The sequence below is a fragment of the Arachis ipaensis genome, chromosome B10 (assembly GCF_000816755.2).
Source record: "Arachis ipaensis cultivar K30076 chromosome B10, Araip1.1, whole genome shotgun sequence".
In the NCBI taxonomy this organism is placed as follows: Eukaryota; Viridiplantae; Streptophyta; class Magnoliopsida; order Fabales; family Fabaceae; genus Arachis; species Arachis ipaensis.
In genome coordinates, this window is record NC_029794.2 from 7,023,722 (window position 1) to 7,044,705 (window position 20,984).

The window sequence follows — 20,984 nt, forward strand, 5'->3', positions numbered from 1 at the left end:
TTGGGGATGAGGAAGTTGACATTGGGGACGAGATGCCTATGAGTACCTTTCCCCCTGTGGAGATTGAAAAAGACAAAGAGGCAGCTGGAGGCCATGCCAGCAGTAGTTCAAGTAGCTCCAGTAGTTCAAGCAGTGATTCCTCATCATCGAGTGGTATTAACCCCGTTTGTAGCTGTTATCTGTTATAACTATCGGCTACGGAGTAAAAATAACGATATATTTTGATTACTATTTGCAGATTCGGATTCAGGTAGTTCCTCGGGGAGTGATTCTGAAGCAGACAATGGGCACTTGTAGCAGCCATACAGGGCTTTTGTTACTAATGCTCCAACATGACCAATGTGGGTGAGCTGATGAAGGTGTTTGCTTGATTGGGCATGCCTTGAGCGTGCTGTTTTGAAAAATTGGAGAGGTATGTTCTGTTTAATTTCATGTCTGTATATATTCTTTCAATACTAAGGCTTAAGCCTCTGCTGGTCTAAATCGGTGGTTGCCTTTCGGTTGCAGGTGCTGTGAACATTGTTTTGTTGGTGCAGTTTGGGAGTAGCTGTTTGATTGGGTGCTAAGTCCCTTTTCTCGATGATTTGTATTGTGCGAACAGTTGTAAAAATGATTCTAGGAAATTTTTAGGCCAAAAAAGGTAGTGAAATGCCGTGAAAATCCTGGCAATAATGCATTAGTTATTAGGAATAGGATGGTGGTCTCTTTTTTTAGCTTACCTTGTACACATTACATCAGTAAATAGAATTATCCTCTTCCAAGAGGTCTTTTCACGAATCTGTATTTAAACTGTTGGAAAGTATCACCAATTTTAACCAAGGAAAAGGGGGTGTGTATTGAAAGGAAAGCGCAAATAGAGAATTATCTTTGATCTTGTTGCTGTAATTATATAGACTGGGCATTTATGGAAGATATTTATTCAAAGTTAGCCTTCGAACTCGAGTATATTCCTGTGAAGTAACAGGTTCCTAGAGAAATTTCAAGGCACTACTCACTTACTGTGTCATTTATACAAGTGCCTGAATGAAAAAGACGCCTAATAATAATGGAACCTTCCTTTAATCGGTGAAAGTTAAATTGACCAAAGAAATGTGCTATTTGATTTAATCACCAAAAAAGTTCATCTTTTTAAGTCTTTTAAGAGTCAAGTTTCCAAAACAAGCATACAGATACACCAAAAACAAATAGGGATATAATAGTACTTCACCGTCAAAAATTCCCTCAACAAAGTCTTGCCTTAACCTCCCTATTCCGCTTCCAATGGCTTGAACAAGTCCTTGAAGGAAGCATGGAGCTCCAATCCCATCGTACTCGGGCTTTAGTCAAAATAAATTTTCCAGGCTACATCTATATTGTCCTGTTCTACAAGAACAATCGTGATGCATTATACTAACCAAAATAATCAGGCTGTAGCCATTAGTTCTATATTATTATTTTCCCAGCTGCTTCAAATTAATGAACTGCTCACCAAGCTGTGCCTCAAGAGCAGCTTGAACATCAGGCGCCAGAGCTTTAATAAAAGACTTGGTGAGGTTGAGTTTAGTCAAGATTTCAAAGGTCTTTATACAAAATTTCTGTACCTCTGACCTCCTTGCTTGCTTGCTTGGCATATTTGTCACCAAATCTTTCATTAAATTGCAGAGCTTATCCAAATTGCTCTTAAGAACCTTTTTGGCTGCATTCTGATTATCACTACTCAGTGTCACCAATGACTTCAATATTTCCATTACCAAATCTAGTGCCTCCACTCGTCGGAAGTCTGACTTGGAGCTTCCACATCTCTCTAAAATAAATCCAAAAACAGCATGCCCAATCCATGGTCTTCTTCGGAATATTTCTTTTAAAAACCCAGATTTGATTTGAGACTTTTTACTGTCAAAATACCCAGCCAAAACTTCCTGAAAAATATCAACCACCCTCTGGAGTTCGGACTCTGAGAAGTTTCTTGCATCAATAATCTTCAAAAGCCAAAAGGTTGATGTTTGGGCAAGGGAGGAAACCATTTTCTGTCGGTTCCATGAAGCTGATTTCTTTGATGGATTTGATGCAGACTTTTGTTTCTTCAATGGTTTTGACGCCAATTTCAAATTTCTTTCCAACAGAGGTTCAAGAGTTGATAGTTGAACCCCTTCACCCCTTGGATAATCCTTGGCTTTAAATATTTGCCTTTGTAATATACCCCAAATACGCTGTCCAAGCTGCTCACTAACTTCTGCTGTATGTGGGTTAACAAAAGCTCGAGCCAAATTTGAGTACACCATAAGAACCTGAGGCTTACCTGTAGATTAAAGAATAGCATAATCATTTCAAAGATGAAGTGGGAAAGATCATTACAAAAACTCATCATCAAATACAAAATGCTTAATTATGTGAGCATAGAAGACAAAATGGCCAGAGTAATAGATTTTAGGTATACTTGCCTGGATTTTCATGAAGGAAAATTTCCAACAATGAAAGGATACGAAGTTTGAACAACACAAGCTGGGAATGGGCAGTTTCACCTCCAGCCTGATTTTTCTTCTCCTTGAAAATCTGGGCCAGATACGTATCAATCCTGAACATTGCATCATCATCCATTCCGCTATCAGAGTCATCAGAAGCTTCAGGATGGCCCTGATCATTTTCCTCAGCCTCAACAACAGAATCTGAGTCATCAGTCTGCTCATCAGTCTCACCTGTTTCACCTGTCTCAGCTTGATCAATATCTTCCTCTTCGATATTGATAAAGTCATCGCCGTCATCGCCATCGCTATCTTCTGCGCTTGTTGCATCAGGATGTCTAGCAGGTTTTAAGTTTTTCTTGATGACCCGCAACATCCGCATCAGTCCATCATCGGTAATATCATTACAGAAGTATTTGAATACCTACAAGGAGATGAGTATTAAACAGATAAAAACAAATAAAATGTTATTGTTATGTAGTACACAACCGTCCAACATCTTTCCAGGTATTGTTTTATACTTTTATGTATCTCCTTAACATAAAGGCAAGATGCAACATATGAGCATGCTCTGAGGTAACTGGGGGTACTATTATACAGTTAACACACAATCCTGAAGCGGTTGAAGATAAATATCATATTTTTTTTTATTCTAACCTGCTCAATAGAAGATCGCATAGGAGCTGATGACTGTGGAAGCAGTGAAAGTAATGTATCCACAAGAACATCCATCAACTCTGGTGCATCATCAGCCTCCAAATCATCATCTCCAGATGAGTCAGGAAGATCACAAGAAGAAAATGCTTTCTTACAACAGATGATGAGTTCAGATGCAGCTTCTGAGTACTCCCCTGGTTGAAGAAGCACTTGCAGAAGCAATTGGATAAGCAAGTACCTCAGTGCATGCAATCTATTAGCTTCAGCACTAAGCCCATGGCTCCTTTCCTACATATCATTAACAAAAAAAGATTAAGAGAAAGCTCAAATATTAATTAAAATATATTTTATTAAAACAAATTGTTAATAGCTCAACTACAATGTTAATTTAGGATACAAATGCAGGTACTGGTAGGTACTAAATATAATCTCAGAACATGTAAACCACAAGAAAATAATGATGTGAAATGGCTAAAACTGTCACAAGATAATAGCTGTAACAAATTATGGGTAGTTAGACAGTCAACAAACAACAGTAAAGACTCAAGACAATGAATGAAATCTCTATTACAAATCCTTATATATTTTATACTCTGATAACTTAGATATGCAAATGAGAACATGAGCTATCACACATCCAAGAAATACCATCAACTCTTTCTTTTGTAACACCATTACTGTTAGAGTCAAGACAATGTCTATGGCCTACCATACTAAACATTAAGTTATGAAGTACAAAATACTCAGATGGTGTACAAACGGATATATATGGAAATAGAAGAACCGCATCCAAATATAAGGTTTGTAGATGACTCTTAAACATCACAAGGCAACCTTCTATCTGGTGGAATCTATTGGTTATACTTAAAAACACTGTTGATTTAATTCATTAATTCATCGGATAATCTGTAGTGAAAATCAATGGAAAGGACCACTTGAAGTTCATGTCTGTGTATTATTAATAACAGGTCACAAGTATAATTACCTCTCTGGATAATTTTGCTTCAATTGCTTGTAATTTTTTTACTGCTTTATCATCCTCATCATCTAAGGTACGAAATAGGGAAACTGAAGGAATATTGCATAGGGTGCTGAAGAACTTCATGAAGTACAGGCCAAGATCATTTGGCTCAAGGCTACTAGCCGAAGCTCGTGACCCCTCTCCCTTCTGAGCATTTGCCAATAATAACTGGAGCTGTTCAACACACATCTTGCAAAGAGCATTCGATGTGGGTGATTTTGGCCACCTGAATTTTTCCTGCAACTCAAAAGAAGTAACCTCAGATCCAAGAGATGCAGTGAACAGACCTTGAACAGCCAGAAATTTCATGATTTCTTTCTGTACTCGGAATTTCTCCTCATGACCCAGCTTCAAGTGTTTCAAAATGCTGGGAAGAGATTCAATAATCCAACTCTTTAAAAAATCAGAATTGCCATTGGACCTTGGGGAATCCTTATCATCAACGGAACCTATTTCGGAATTTTCATCTGTAGTTTGACTCTGGTCTGAAGGTTCTTCCGAGGCACTGCCTTCATCTACAAACAGGTTCATCAAGCTCTGAACAAAAAGCAGGCAACCTGCTTCTGTTTTGAAGTGTGACATGAAATCCTTTACAGCTTTTGTTCGTGTGATATTATCAAATTTTCCATTGCTGTGTTTCTGTAGAGCAACTATAACAGCAACTCTTCTGACATCATCATCTCCAACCCAATCGGACAATTGTTTGAGAAAATGCTGAGCAACTTTATACAGCCAAGTGTTTTTCGTTGATAGTATATCCATAAGGCACTGAACAACTTTGCTTGATAGAATGATTGGAACCAAAGATGCAGACAGCTTTTGGAGTAGAAGAAACAGAACATCAAAAGCTAAATGCTTACGGTCATGAGATGACAAGAGAAGGGATCCTTCAATAATTATTTCGCAGAAAGACTGAAGATTCTTTGCAGTTTCTTCATCATAGGAGCTTGATTTTCGACTCTTTTTATGCTTCTTTAACGAATTTGAAGCTGCTGCCACATCTTCTTCTTGCATAATAGTATTGGGCAAAAGAATAGTTACTAAAACAGGCCAAACACCATGAACACGGGGCTGACAAAAGGTTGACTCCTGCATTAAGAAAATGCATAAAAGATTACCTTATATTACTTTCAACAGGTTTAATGAATTAGTATTATATATATGACTGAAAAAACAGCTACCTTCAAGCAATTGCTCAGGGAGGAAAGCTGATCAGTGGAAAAGAGCAGGCTAGAGCTGAATGGATTTGGCAGCAGTTTGACAAATGCAGAGTTGTCAATGGAAATCTTTTCTCGTAGTTTTAGTGCAAGAAGCAAAGCATCAGGATTTCCTACTTCCATAGCAGCGTCAAACCATTCCTTCATCCCCGGAGCTTCAACAACATGATTCAACAACGCTTCAACAGGCAACTACAACGAATAAATAAATAAGTTTATATGTCAGATAGACATGAAACAATATGAAATGCTGCTCAAAATCACCAGATAAGATACTAGCAAATGGCCCAGATGATAGGTAAGAGTTTCTTGCTTTTTCAGCACAGAACAGGAGAAGAGATGTTTGCAAATCTTCAAATAACAGAAGAAGAAATGAATAGCATGAGAAACAGGATAATATAATGGAAAAGAAAGGCATGCAACTGTTCTTTAGAGGAAAGAGAAAAGGATCTTTTAACTTGTACAGAAAAAAGAGGGATGACGACTACACTTTGAAACCAACGAAAATGCAACCTAAGCACAACTGGAAACAAGCATAATATTCACAATAGGTACTTCAGGGGTAAACTTCTCTTATGATAATATACAAACCTTTTCAGTTAAGTCTAAAATTATTGAAACAGCAGGCTCTTGCAAGTACCGCTTTTTATTCGCCAGGGAGATTATTACACTGACAAATTCTCTAATGCATGATGTGTTTTTATCTATAGTCCATTCCTGTGTAAGTCTTCCCGATCTAGCCAATGCACCATAGGCAAATAAGCGACCCAAGAGACAATCCTTTGCCTCCTGCAATATCCCAAGAACTACACAGATATAGTACTAGCAAGTGAGAAATAAACAAAACAAAATAATAGTCATTGGCATCTCCTACCTGACCCTTCATTGACGAAGTTACTTCCAATAAATCAACTACAAGTTTAAGGAATGATTCAACCCGAATCTTGCGGACAGCGCCAACTAAAAGTGTTAAACCTAAAGCAAAACCTTGTCGTGCACACTGCAAAAGCAACAAAATATGTTATGTTAGCAACATTTCATCATGCAAATTAAGCACAACACCAATGAATGGAGTATACCGACTAAAAGTTTCCAATAAGAACATGCATGAACAACATCCAGCAAACAATGAAGCACAGTCTAAACAGAGAGAAAAAGAAAATTATGAACCAGAGAGGAACTTTTCAGGTGAAGTTACAATAACAATGACTAGTTCCAAATTCTGATTCACAAGCATCCTTACACTAATCTTCATATTGAATTTCAAAAGCAAAGAGTAAGCAAATCTACATTACAACGAAAAGAAACGCAGAAAAAAGAAGAAGAGGCACAAACCTCTCTAGAGGAAGAAACACCACGAATAAGCCTGCGAACAGCGTATCTAACAGAAGGTGCACAATCATCCAATCCATCATCCTTTTCAGCTTCAAGCTTGAACCCTCCGTCGCCAACCTCCTTCTCATCAAGCGCATCGTAAGCACTCTGAACCGCCTTCAGTTCGGTCACCAGCTGTTTTGCGGCCGCTTCCCTCGCAGGCTCCGCCGCCACCGCGAGATCCTTGAACACGCCAATGTGAAACTCCGGGAGCTGAGAGCCTCCGCCGCTGCTGGTTCCGGGCGAGTCCACTGGCTGAGCCTGTGCTGCGGAGGTCGACGGCTCCGGAAGCTTCGGCTCGGTGTCAGCGGCGGTGCGGCGCCTCTCCTTGTCGAGAGCTTTGCGCTTCTTCTTCCTCTCCATTGGCTTGACGGAGCCATCAGATGCTGCCGCCACCTGTTCTTGTGGCTCATCACTGTCGTTATTGCTTTTGTCTTTCTTGGTTTTCTTCTTTGGGGGCTTCGGAGAATCGTTGGTTTCAGCTGCGGGTACTTCGACGACAGGTTCGTCGTCGATGGAAGAGTTCCTTTTCTTAGCGGCCATGTCTGAGAGAAGTGGCGCAGAGGTTTTAGGGTTTAAACCTTAAACACACACACTCTAACTCTTAGTAAGATGGTTCTGGTTTTGGTGATGCTCTAGCGAAATGTAAACGACCTTATTAAGTGTCGTTTTGAGGGGGGGGGGGGGCAATGGGTAGGGTAGGGTAGGGTTTGGAGTCAACCCTAACCCTACCCGCGGGTTGAGATTTTTATATAAACACAACCCTACCCTACCCGCGGGTTGAGAATATCTCAACCCTAACCCTACCCGCTCTTAACCCGCGGGTACCCGACCCTACCCGCGGGTTACAAAAAAAATGCAATGTTATTATATAACTTGATGATAATTTAAAATAGAACTGACTTTTATGTAAAAAAAATTTTATTAAATTATCAATTAATGATTTTCTTTTAATGACTAAAGATCTTTTGTATTTAGTGAGAGGTCTTTAGTTTAATATCCACTTAAAATATATTTTTATATAAGTATATAACATATACATATATAGGGTGCGGGTTGGTCAGGTAGGGTTGAAGCTCAACCCGCACCCTACCCGACCCGCACGAAAACCCTACCCGCACCCTACCCTACCCGCTGCGGATCGGGTTGGCAACCCTACCCGACCGGGTGGGGTCGGGTTGGGTACCCGCGGGTAGGGTACATATTGCCACCCCTAGGTTTCTTTTTCATTTATAATTATAATTTCCTTGTAAATATTTTTTTTCTTTATTTTAATTTTGCTTTTTTGTTCAAAAATAAAATGTTACAGAAAAGAGAAAATTTTCAAATGTTCTTAATATATCGGTATTTTAATAATTTTAACTATTAATTTTAATTATTATTATTGTGGGTAGGATAGATAAGGGTATGCCTTAAAGAAATTTAAATTACAAAAAATTATAAAATTAATCGTTAATAATTAACAGTTAATCTTAATCATTATTAACAAAAAATTATTAACGATATTAAAATAATTTTATTTTATTAATATGTATGAAATTTGAAATGATTGAGTTTTATATTTGCTTTAAAAAAATTTAATATTTCTGCGGGTTGGAAATGGTAGGATTTAGAAATTTAGAATGCGGGTAGAGTTAGAGTTAAGAGCTCAAATTCTCCAAGCATTTTGTTGTCTGCAGCCATTTCCCTCTCACCTTGCAGCACCTTGATACCCACCTGTGTTTGGTTGTCAGCTGCTGTTGAAAACACCTGAAACAATGGTATGACAAGTCAGTAAAAGACTCAATTACATAGCAAGCTGGCATAAAACTAGACCAAATGAATAACATGCTTCGTGGTTCAATTAAACACGTGATCATATGATTGTACAAACTGACAACCTAAGAAACCAGTTTCCGAAGATATCTTCACCAAATTCAAGTATTACCTGACTCTTTTTGGTAGGAATAGTAGTGTTGCGGTTGATCAACCTAGTAAAAATACCACCCAAAGTCTCAATACCAAGAGAAAGTGGGGTAACATCAAGTAGCAATAGCTCTTTAACATCTCCACGTAGGATACCACCCTGGATTGCTGCTCCCATGGCAACTGCCTCATCAGGATTTACTCCTTTGCTAGGAGACTTTCCAAAGATAGCTGAAACCACTTCCTGGACTTTAGGCACACGGGTCATCCCTCCCACAAGAAGGACCTCATCAACATCCTTGATAGATATATTAGCATCCTTCAAGCAGCTCTTACATGGTGCCTTGGTCCTTTCAATCAAGTGATTCACCAAAGCCTCAAACTTGGATCTGGTCAATGTGATGTTCAGATGCTTAGCACCAGATGCATCAGCAGTGATGAAAGGAAGGTTTATTTCCGTTTGAGATGTTGAAGACAGTTCTATCTTAGCCTTCTCTGCTGCTTCACGAAGTCTCTGCAAAGCAAGCCTGTCTTTTGAAAGGTCAATACTGTCGGTCCTCTTGAATTCGCTTACAAGGAAGTCCAGTAAGGCATTGTCAAAGTCCTCTCCTCCCAAGAATGTGTCACCATTTGTTGCTTTCACCTGGATATAATCATATAAACTCGTTATAAGTTTCCATATCATTTATTTATTTGTGGCAGGCTAGGGAAAGCAAGCAAGAGTTGCAATAAACTAACTTACCTCAAAGACACCATTAGAGATTTCCAAGATAGAGACATCAAATGTTCCACCTCCAAGATCAAAAACCGCAATAAGGCCCTCTTTGTTGTTCATCCCATATGAAAGTGCTGCAGCTGTTGGCTCATTGATAATTCTCTGCACATCAAGACCTGCAATTCTACCAGCATCTTTTGTTGCCTGCCTCTGAGCATCATTGAAGTAAGCTGGGACAGTAATTACAGCCTTGGAAATTGACTTCCCTAGATAAGCTTCTGCTGTCTCCTTCATCTTGGTGAGAACAAAGGCACCAATTTGGCTAGGAGAATATTGCTGGCCATTAGCTTCAACCCACGCATCTCCATTTGGAGCCTTAACAATCTTGTAAGGAACCATTTTCATCTCCTTCTGTGTTTGGGGATCGTCAAAGCGCCGACCAATCAACCGCTTGGTACCAAAAACGGTGTTTGTTGGGTTTGTTACTGCCTGACGTTTTGCCGGTGTACCAACAAGCAGCTCCCCTTTCTGGTTGAAAGCAACCACAGATGGTGTTGTTCGAGAACCTTCAGAGTTTTCAATAACTTTAGGATTCTGTAAAAGAGACAATAATAGTAAGCACAAACACAACATATTAATGGAAACGCAATGACAAATTAAGAGCGCAAGAATGCCTTGCCTTTCCTTCCATAACAGCAACACAGGAATTTGTAGTACCCAAATCAATACCGATGACATCATTTCCAGCAGGCCGAGAACTGTAACAAAAAATAAGTTACATGAGCAAAGACGATCAAAGATTTTAATATATATAAATAAACGTACAGCAACTCTATATGCTTAACTAATGAAACAAGAACTATAAAATGGTACCTGAATGGTCGACACAAACTTGACCACTTGTGAGCTACATAAGCTGGTTTAGTGCTACCCGACAACTGCATAAACATTTCAATGTAAGAAAAAGGGAAAATATTCCTCCATAATCATAATCAACACACATCAGCACATCAGCAGAATAATTCAATTAATCAATTACAATTCTATCATCTACACCACCAAAAGCATCGACAAGCTGTAACAAATACAAAAATCATAGAGCAGAAACCAGAAAGGAGCTATCAATAAGCTGAAGGAATAGTAGTAACAAGAAATGAAGCAAATCTGAATAATCGAGCTGATTTCGAAGCAACCGCCACAACCAACAAGAATGAAAAAAGTGAGCGAAGAAGTTGGAAGGTTACCGAACGAAAGGCTGAGACGGAAGCAGAGGCGACATCACGGCGGCGAAGAGAGCGAAGCACCGCGGCTGCTGCCATGGCCGAAACCGGATGAATTGACGAAGAAATGGAATAAGCAGAGGGGAGTGATTGAGAGGTTTTTGTACTCAAGTGTTTTCGAGGGTTTAGGGTTTTGAACTTCAAAGAGCTTATATCGATGGTGGAGGATTATTCTAGTTCCGGTTAGAAAAGAGTCAGAGGATTAGAAGGTTCCAGATAGAGAACAATGTTTACTAAAACGGTGTCGTATGGTATCAACAAATAAAGACATGTGGCTCCTAGTGGTACCACGATGAATGGCTTTACTGCTTGCTTGGTCTATAAGTCGCAGTAGTGTTTCAAGATCTTGGCCTTGCTGTGCTTATTTTAAACCAACTTAGAGCACTTGTTTTTTTATTTTCAAGAAAATATTTTCAACATTTTTTATATACAATCGAAGAGAAGAATACAAGTAATTTTTCTTAATTTCTCAAAACAATTATTATTCATAGGGGGCTTAACTACATTATATACATGAAGTAAAATTTGGAGAGCCATTTGTATCACCAATGGACAAACAATAATATATGAAATTAAAATGCCTAGTCCTTGTTCTGTTATAGTGTATCAAATTAATCAAAAACAGAGAAACCCTGTACATGTTAAAAGTTAAAAGTGTCCCCATCATTTCAGAAAATAAAATTGATGTGCCACATTTCCTTTCCCCGTTAAAAGAAGGTAGGGAAGAAACAAAGAACAGAAACAAAACAAAACAATACAATGAAAGAATAAAGGTTGTCTAGATCAGATTCTCCATTTTGCTTTATCTTCACACAGACTCCATAATCCATATGGGCTTCATGTGATTGTTTTTCTGAACTATTCTGCTAGCTTATTATGCTTCTTTTGTATGAGTACTGAAAACCAGTTGGTAAAATTGCCTGTGCAGAAGTGGGAGATTATTGAAAACATAACTTGGAGGTTGATTCATATTTCATTTCATAGTTCATAGCATGACATAGACACATTCAATGATTCAAGCATTAGATCCGAAGGTAGCCCCCTCTATCTTGATCTCCTATTCGTAACGGTCTCTTGAGGAACGACTTCCTGTTTAGTGACCAGCTTCTTCCGGGACCTTTCCTTTTCTGCCATACAGCAGCTACGCGAGTGTAAAGAGTCGGAAAAACAAAGCAGAGAAGCACAAGAAATAGCATCGCCACGCAGAGTAGCAGGACGTTTCGGAAACCATCTTGTAGCTCCGGCGAATTCTGCCCTGTCCATGGAACTCCACCAACATTCATGCCAAACACTGGAATCCAAAAAGTCCAATGCCATAAAATGCTGCCTATGCATGTGGATAACAAAAGTTCGAGAAGATTTAAGAATTAGATTGCAAACCTCCTGTTATGATGGATAAGGGGAGGAATATTATCGAAAGGAACGAAAGATAGTACAGTTTCCTGTTTATTTGCTCCGACTGCCAGCTGTCAAGACTAGCCTGTACTGCTGTTACACGATTTGCTATAAAACCTACATTCTCCTTCAGCCTCCTTAACCTTCCAATTAGTTCTTCAAGGGAGTTGATGTCTTCATTGGCAAACCACCGTTTCGACGAGCATTTTTCTTTAACTCGGAGATATACTTGCTCTCCATGGGAAATTACCTGAATGGATTTTTCAAGAGAAAATAAAAAATCATGCGATTAGAATTTACATATTAACAGTAATGTCATCTCAGCATAGTAACATTCGTAGTTCTAATCATTTACATATTCAGGCTGATATTCTCTTCTTTCCTCATTCATTTAACAACAATGATAAAATACTGTCCAGCGGTAATTATGTCTCATTATAGCCTTATTAAATTTCTTGAATGCAATTTTGACTTGGCTGTCAGAGACATGACAAAAGGAAACATAACAAACACTTGATTCAGAATACAACACACGAGAAATGATGTTTACACAACCTTTTTGTGTAAATCTCTTTTGTACAATTACTTTTTTGGTATAGAAAACAAACTATTAATCTTTTCTCACTTTTTTATCAATCATTTTTAATACCATAACTGGAAAGTGTACGAAAGAGGTGTACACACTCGTGGCTAGGAATACAATGATGAGACTAACAACCCTTACACACAATGACAAAACTATGATGTTAAATCATTCATGATATATTGATTTGGATTATAAGGTTCATATTTATTAATGCAATAATCATGATGAATGCATAAAAAATTTAAAAAGCACTGACATAGTAGTACCTGTAGGAGACGCTGTAAATTAATATGCAGCTTGGGGAATCTTCTGTCATCTAGCATTTGTTTTTTCAGAGCATAACCACCTACAATCAAGCAGAACACTTGTTTCTTAATTCAATGCCATAAACAATTGCAAACATGGCAAAATAAAGGAAGCAGTACAAAACAACTTTGCACAGAAGGATACTACGAATTTCAGTTTATACACAACCATTCAGAAGAGATATAAGTCCACCGCAGCAAACAATTTTTTATATAAGCTTTTTGCTAGAATACAATAATGTGAATACATCAAAATGTCACTTAAACATTGTTTACTATTTTATAAGTCGACTATATCCAGGGATTCTCCCCTACTAATGTTTGGCAATTTGTCAGGGGAACAATTGTGTAAGTTTACAAAGTGAAAACCATCCAAATGGACGCTTCTGCTCAGTAGAATATTATGTTCCAAAAGGCCTTCTTAAGGTCTTTGTCACTGATTGGATAACAGTGGTAAAACAGTATAAAAGCACAAATGAACTACAGCAAGCTTCTGTTGTTTCTAACATTTCAACATTATAACACAAACCTTCACTTACGGGATGTGAATCGATGATCTATGTAACTTAGAAACAAGGAGGCCTGTAATTTTTCAAACATCAAAGATGATCTACATGATTTCTAAAAGTATTTAGCATAAAGCACATGCATGGGCTTTACTTTCACAAATTATAGCCTCTGAATAACACAACTTACTGAAAAGAGGAGCATGGTAAGATAACTACAAATAGGATTTGCTCCATCCATCTATATCGCCTGATATTTTATAGAAGAAATCCTGAAGGATCTAGGCAATAAACTTTTAGGTCTTTTCCCTATGAATAGCTTGGTCTTAATAGCTAATATTAATTTGGTCAAGCAGATTAATAATCTCATTGAAATAAATGCAAGAAGAAACAAGCCACCAATTAAAAGACAAGTAAAGCACCACATAACATCTTGTTAGGACCATGGATTAACTATTAAGATGTCAAATAAGTAATTTCGTTAACGAAATTTGAATCAACAACTTAACAGAGACAACTTAATTTTGTGTTATATCTGTTACAATGTCTGGAAAGTCATAGACAAAGATTAAGGGTTATATCCAATTACCTTTATTAACAAATTGTATTGAACTTGAATGAAATAAAGTAATCAATATAATTAATCACCACAAAAGTCAAATGCCATCTTTGGATAATGTCATATTGTCAACACTTATACACCAGAGAAACCAAAAAACTGCATATATCTCATCTCACTATTCCTTTTAAGTTTATTAAAACTAAGGATTATTTGCAGCATGAAAGAATTGCATAAACTTACAAGATAGGATGTGAACAAAAGTTAAGACTCATTGTATTCTATAAGGATATAAGCCATTTAATAAGCAGTGGTACAAGCAAAAAAATTATGGTTATGATATCATTATCAGACAATAGGCCAGGGATAATAAAATGAATTAAAATGAAATTACCCTTATCTAGATCAAGCTCCACAGAGTCCAAGTCCATCTCAATCTTTGTCACAAGATCTTGAATCTGATCTATATGTGTGTCAATTATGTGAACCACAAGATTTGAGACAGATCTAGGAACAGGATTGTCAGCTTCCTCGGAGTGATTCATTGTCAATAAGAACTCAAGAACATGTTCCATAATCACAATTCCACTTCCTTCCTGCTGTTGACCTCTAAACTGAGAGGAGCTTTCTACGGTAGGAATCTCAGAAAGCAGTGATTCACCCATGCGTGAGAAACCTAATCTGGGAACACGTCCCAAGGACACAGTAATTACTGACTTTTTTGTAATTCTAGCAGAAAGTCTAAATGTGAAGTCACTAGAGGGAGGACCAGGTGAATTAACTCGAAACACAAGTGCCCCATCAACATGTGCACAAAATGGTCCATTGCTAACAAGTGAGAGAATGTCTTGGAGTTTCAAAGGCGGGCAAAGAACACTGATGAGATCTTGTGCAGATTGTGAAGGCCTTTGATTTCCTTTTGGGATTTCTACATGGTACCAAGAAAACTCGTTCGCCCGGCCATCTGCTACATCTGTTTCCACCTGCTCCGTCTGATAAAGTTCTGCAAGATCCCAGTCCTTATTGTAAAAATTTCCCATTCCATCAAAGATATAAGCCCTCTTCTTCACCAATCCTACAGGGTGAGAAGGACGGATTCGGCACTCCCTGAGAGGCACTTGATCAGAACTTTCCCCATGCATCTCCTCAACTCTCCCATTCACCATAGCTCTATGCTGAGCTAGTTCCATAACCTTCTATATATACCAAAATAGGCTCTCTCTTTTTCCCCTCTAAACCAATAGAACAGAACAAATACTATACAACCTGATCCAGCAGCAACCCAGTTTTCTTATCTCACAAATTTGACATGCAAAATCTCTCACCCTTAATCTATATTCTATTTTAAACCATTGATGTGTTATTATTTGCAGTCTCAAATCCAAAGTCAACAAAATCCAGTGAGACTCAATAATAAATTGATCAAAACGAACCACAATGTTTCCCAAAAACAGAACCCAAGCATGCGCCAAATGAACCCAAAACCCTGAAATCAAAGTTGCGTTGTTCGTTCATACTTGAGAATTTCAATCAGCTAAACAACAAATTGTAATAGAAAAAGGGGGGAAAATGTAGAATAAGAAAATGCATTACCTCGTTGAATGGCCGAACGGGTGAGAATGAATGAATGAATGAAATGAAACGCTGAATTGGGCTAAAGAGAACGCATGAAAGGTTCAAACTCCAAAAGGGAATTATTATAAAAATAAAAAATAAAAATTTAGGATTAAGATTATATAACTATGAAACAGAACAAAAGGTTTAGTAATAATAACTAACAAGAAGGAATCTCAAGTATGCTGAGTATGACAGATCGTTGAATTCTGAGCTTCTTCGAAACTTCCCTTCTTAAATTCGTAACTTAAATCCAATTCGAGTCAATACCCCACCACGAAACGCAAACAACTGAATTTTAAAGCTGTTATATTATATTATTATATTATTGATTATTCAGGAAAACTAGCAAAAATTAAGAAGATTTGGACAGAGAGATAATGGAAGCTAACTAATCATTTAAATTTGAACAATATATATTTGAAGTCAACCATGTTTAAAAGGTATTTAATCTAAATATCTAATCTTGTTTCAGCATATATATATATATACGTTCATTAATTGCTAGCAATAAACTACAGCCAGAAAACAAGTATTACAATTTACAATACACCAACAAACATAATTGTAGAAATTATGTCTCCCAAAACTTACATGTTTTTAAAAGAATAATAAAATTAAAAGTATAAATAAAAACGATATGAGGGACAATTTTTTTTTTATTGACACATGTATATATACCTCTTTTAACGTCAACTTATATTATTTGACCGATAGATAAGTATAACCAAAAAACTTAATCATTCGAACAAATTTGAATTAATTTTAAGAATTTGAATTAATTTTAAGATTAAAGCTCGCGTGTAATTATTTTTATATGAGTTTGATAGTTAATAATTACTAAATAATTTAATAAATTATTATCTACTAATTTTTAACTATTAATTTTATATATGAATTTTTACCAAATTTTAAGTCTTTAAAAAATATATTGTCCCTTCAGGTGTATTTTTCATTTATTTTTTCTCATTCACTATCTTATAACGGCTCAATTTTTTCGTTATGGAAGCCTTGTATGTGATGTAGCTGGTTATGGATTTAGGGGGAGTTAGACAAATGTGTGAAACAGCTTTTTCTGAGTGACAGTAGGAAGAACTCGGACCGTGCAAGTTCTTTGCTTCAAAATTTGACTAAACAAATTGGAGGGTTCGATTTGAAAGGAGGGAAATTTAAATTTCGTTGCAAGCAAATCAGACCATCCGTGTTGTATATATATATAAATTTTTATATGAATGCCAAAATTAAATCGCACGGTCCGACTTGAATATTAAAAATACTTTTTGAATCAGCTGAAAGAAATCGACGAGTCCGATTTATATATAGATGTAGATATAAAAGTGGGTAACTCGTAAAAGATATCAGATCCGTCTTCTTCTTCTTCTTGTTCGGCTTCTTCTTCTGTTCGTGTTTCTCTCTTCTTTGGTATGAAGTAAAAAAATCTGGTAGTGAAGTTTCTGTTCTTGTTTAAATGAGTGAGAGAAATGGATGACAGAGTTCTTTTAAAAGTGTATTATTTTGATCAGATTTTGTTACAAACATCTGAAGGAGTAAAATTTATTTATGAAAATCCGTTAGATGTTGTTATTCCCTTCACAATCTCATTGAAGAGCTCAAAGGTGTGATCCGTGAGAAGATAGATTCTGAGATGTCAAGAAAAATATCATGTATTTTATACAGATATCCCATATCGGTGTTTGGTGGATTCGTCCAATTTCAAACCAAATATGTAACGGACGAAGCGAGTATGCAGGAGATGTTTTCAATGTATATTGAAAATCGTGCTCAAATCTCGTTCATCGAGTTGTACGTTGAATTCGAACAATCTGAGGCCGACCAGAATATTGTACGGGAAGATTACAATAGTGACAGTGAAGAAGAGTTCGAAAGCAATTACGAAGTTGTTGGTCCAGTCAGAGATGAAGATCAAGGTGACGGCACTATGGCTCCGAATGTGACAGACGTGGCAAATGCACTCGCAAACGAAGTGCCGTTTGAGGAGTCATCTTTCATGCGAGTTTTCGATTTGGAAGCCACGCATGTTCCAGAGTTTTCGAAATATATGACTGTAGGTACGTAATTGCCTATATTTATAAAAAAGATTAGAATTTTGTAATAATTTATCTTGATCGATAGACCAAATAGTTAAGTAAAATGTGAAAATATACTCAATTAGCATATGTTTATCTGTTTATTTAGTTAAGTTTTAGCTAATAATTTTTTTATTTAGTTATTGATTTAGTTAAATATAAGTTAGTATTTATTAACCAGTATTTAAAAATGTTTTTATGTTCTTATTTTGTTTAGACTGAGATAATAACCTGATTTAAAGTTTATTTATATCATAATTGATGCAGTGAGTATTAATTTACTTTTAGTTTCGGTTATTAAATATTCGTGTATTAAGTATTTTTCGTATGGCTGCCGTCGCGTCCAAGGAATACCTACCCGTCATGAACTCCGATTGATGGCCATATTGTGATTGTCCTGCATTTGCAGCTATGAACCCAAGCAACTGGCTAAAAGAAGCTCCTTCTCCTGAGTCAAATTGTGGCATACCCCAATACTGCTGATGTATTGGGTATGATGGGGGTAAACTGTGTTTCAGGTACATATTGGCTTGAGGACTGAGGTTGTTCTTGTGGAAGTGGATTTGGAGGTGGATGTGGAGGTGGCGGTGACTGTGGCTCCTGCTCTTGATTGTCATCATCCATAACCTGATTACCCTCATCATTCTCTTGAATCACAATATTCGACAAGTTCCAACAGTCCCCAAATTTTGTCCGGTACCAGTACATGTAAGTATCCAATGGATGCTGTGAAGGCATAGGAAGCTCAGTAAGAATGTGATTCTACCTGTTTGTCCACTGCATCACCCAAAATGAATGAGTCGTGGCCGTGGCCCAGTTAAGATTCTTAGGACCAGTCAGGACTTCTCCGTGTACCTTGTCTAGATTCCGTTCCTGATGAGGAACTCCCTGAACAAAACCGAACTGTCGCCTATACCTATCAGTTGCATGCCACTCAATGCATTCAAAAGACATCAACGACACCGTAGCACTCCACACAACCGGGTGCATGTAGATGTCTGCAGGAATTATGTCCGGATCCACGCGATCCACAGCATAAGCAACCCACACAAACTGAAAAAAATAAAAGAAACTCATGATTACAATCCACATAACAATAACAATAACAATAAGATTAACACTAAGGCTAAACCCGAAACAAATACTTTAATGAAAACACAGCTGACTTTCCTGAAGATCATCCAAAGTCTTCCTAAAGTGAGCAAGCGTAAGATATCTATAGCGTCGGTCTCCACGCTCCCAGTTACGCCACCTAACATAACTTATTTCATTAACACAATTGGATTCTAAATATGAAGATACGGGATAAATGTAAGATAATATTACCTGTTTGCAAGCGAAAAACTGCGGGATTCCCTAAGAAGCGGCGCTAGATATGACAAGCGGATCCAAGCCCAACCGAGCAGAAGTGTTAGTGGACCATCGATTTCCTTACAATCAAAACGAGATGCCCTACATAACGCCCTGTAGAGGTGTGCTAGGCATGCCGATCCCTAACTGTACTGTCCAATACTGCCAAAATCACGCAGCAAAGGTAGAAACTTCTAGTGCATAGATGTCCCAAACTTGTCCCTAAACAAGATCGTTTCGATCAACAACATAATGTGGCACTTCACGTATCTCTGTATAATGTTTTCATCAGTCGACTGTAAATTTTCTTTTAGATCCCGCAGCCACGTCAGTTTTATGCAGCTTCCTCTACAGTCCGACTTCCTCGGTGCAACTCCAAATTGGTGTAAACACTCCGCCTCCAAGACTTAAAAACTACTCATTGTCATCCCTGTGATTGGAAGACCGTCCGTCGGAAGACCAAGAATTATAGCCACATCTTCAAGCGTCACAACACATTCACCGATTGGAAGGTGAAAGGTATGTGTGTCTGGGTGTCACCTTTCGATTAGAGCATTCACCAGTGCTTTCTGACATTGGACTACTCCAATCTGAGATACATGATAAAAATTAGTAAATCGTAAATGCTCCTCCACCCTATCATTGTACTGATCCGGAGGAATTAGGTGATCACATGTCAACATCCTTAAATTCTACAAAAACATAACAAACTATTAGTCAACTCATTAACACTTACTAATTTACTATTAAAAGATAATAATTTTCTAACTAGAGCAACTAAAATATTAAACTCATGCTAAACTTATTGTTAATTACAAAATTTAGTAATCACCATGTACTAACCTACCAATTAATTAAATCTCATTATTAAAAAATTTGCACAACTAACTCAACAACATATATTAATTAAAACCACACAACTATCATAAATTATTTTACTAAATCCAACTAAAACAAATAATTCTAACTTCTAAATTTAATTAATAATCCTATAATACAGATTTGTATTCAACTTCTAACAATAACAACAACAATAACAAACTTCCTAACAATAATAATTTTAATTATAAAATATTAATAAAATTAAAAAAAACCTATATCTGATAAAAAATGATAATAATTCCTAAATTCAATTTCTAACTACAACAATAATAATTAACTTCCTAACAATAATAATTATAATTATAAAATATAAAAAAATTTTCAAAAAAAAAACTTACATAATCAAGATCAAAATGGCTGAGATAATGCATATAAATTTTTGTTTTTTTAGCATTTTGATTTTTCTTCTAGCACGCAGAACAAGAAGCAGTGGAGAAAGGAAGAAGAAGATGGACCAGCTGGTCTTCGGTATGAAGGTGAAAGTGATATCGAATGGTGGATGTGGGTTCAGCATGGTGTTATGTTGGGATTAAGGGCACCGTTGAGGGGAGAGTTCCTTGCGCGACACGTGGCTGGGCCTTCACAACTCGGACCGTCCGTTTTCTCGCCAGCAACTCAAACCGTCCGATTAGCAGCCAGGAACTCGCACCGTCCGATTTCTGTTAATCTGACACCACACACATGTTAAGCACCCGTGTTCTCCATATCCGTGTCCTACCCCATTGTTGCCTCCACATTAAAATTAAAAAGCGTCTTATAGCACAACATATATTTTATAACGGTAATAATATTTTTCACTTTTTATTTTTTGGGTTTACAAGAGAATTATTGTGTTCGAGAAATATGAGTTTAATTTTAATGTAATGATAGTGTAAAATATTTTGCATAGTCGTGCAATTACATTCTTTTTTTTAGACGACTATTCATGCAATAAATATAAAAGGTAGTTATTTTTATTAATGTGAAATTACGTAATTAGATACATATATAAAATTACTTTATGCTGACAGTGCATTAAAATTAAATTTAAAAAATATTAAGTGAATAAATTATTTTTGTAACTAAATCTAATTAAATTTTTTTATGTCTC

General features: G+C 36.9%; 3 protein-coding genes across 3 annotated transcripts in view; all 3 read right to left on the minus strand.

The window, feature by feature from the left end:
• Window positions 1–10,861, minus strand: part of LOC107620041 (heat shock 70 kDa protein, mitochondrial) — a gene marked incomplete in the record, with an annotated part of 61,944 nt that extends 51,083 nt beyond the window's left edge. The window contains 6 exon segments of the mRNA XM_021114764.1: window positions 8,356–8,459; window positions 8,638–9,258; window positions 9,358–9,924; window positions 10,010–10,088; window positions 10,204–10,268; window positions 10,575–10,861. Coding sequence (XP_020970423.1) covers window positions 8,356–8,459; window positions 8,638–9,258; window positions 9,358–9,924; window positions 10,010–10,088; window positions 10,204–10,268; window positions 10,575–10,649 — 1,511 coding nt within the window.
• LOC107621537 (DNA polymerase V) lies at window positions 619–7,343 on the minus strand. The gene is made up of 8 exons (XM_016323560.2): window positions 6,672–7,343; window positions 6,211–6,336; window positions 5,928–6,125; window positions 5,301–5,528; window positions 4,084–5,208; window positions 3,099–3,386; window positions 2,421–2,865; window positions 619–2,278 (listed from the first exon to the last, which is right to left on the minus strand). The coding sequence occupies exons 1-8, from the start codon at window positions 7,251–7,253 to the stop codon at window positions 1,431–1,433; spliced, it is 3,840 nt and encodes a 1,279-aa protein (XP_016179046.1). The 5' UTR covers window positions 7,254–7,343; the 3' UTR covers window positions 619–1,430.
• Window positions 11,147–16,004, minus strand: LOC107623652 (zinc transport protein ZntB). Its single transcript, XM_016325996.2, has 5 exons — window positions 15,555–16,004; window positions 14,356–15,447; window positions 12,858–12,937; window positions 11,991–12,255; window positions 11,147–11,901 (listed from the first exon to the last, which is right to left on the minus strand). Exons 2-5 carry the CDS (start codon window positions 15,149–15,151, stop codon window positions 11,633–11,635), a joined length of 1,410 nt encoding a protein of 469 aa, XP_016181482.1. The 5' UTR covers window positions 15,152–15,447; window positions 15,555–16,004; the 3' UTR covers window positions 11,147–11,632.

Excerpts from the sequence above, each read along its gene's own strand:
- LOC107623652 (XM_016325996.2), bottom strand. The coding sequence starts at position 15,151 with ATGGAACTAGCTCAGCATAGAGCTATGGTGAATGGGAGAGTTGAGGAG. Across the intron at positions 12,938-14,355 it reads GGAGCTTGATCTAGATAAGG|GTGGTTATGCTCTGAAAAAA; the intron begins GTAATTTCATTT and ends GCTTGATTGTAG. Across the intron at positions 12,256-12,857 it reads ATTTACAGCGTCTCCTACAG|GTAATTTCCCATGGAGAGCA; the intron begins GTACTACTATGT and ends AAATCCATTCAG.
- LOC107621537 (XM_016323560.2), bottom strand. The coding sequence starts at position 7,253 with ATGGCCGCTAAGAAAAGGAACTCTTCCATCGACGACGAACCTGTCGTC. Across the intron at positions 6,126-6,210 it reads CTTCGTCAATGAAGGGTCAG|GAGGCAAAGGATTGTCTCTT; the intron begins GTAGGAGATGCC and ends GGGATATTGCAG. Across the intron at positions 5,209-5,300 it reads CCCTGAGCAATTGCTTGAAG|GAGTCAACCTTTTGTCAGCC; the intron begins GTAGCTGTTTTT and ends TTCTTAATGCAG.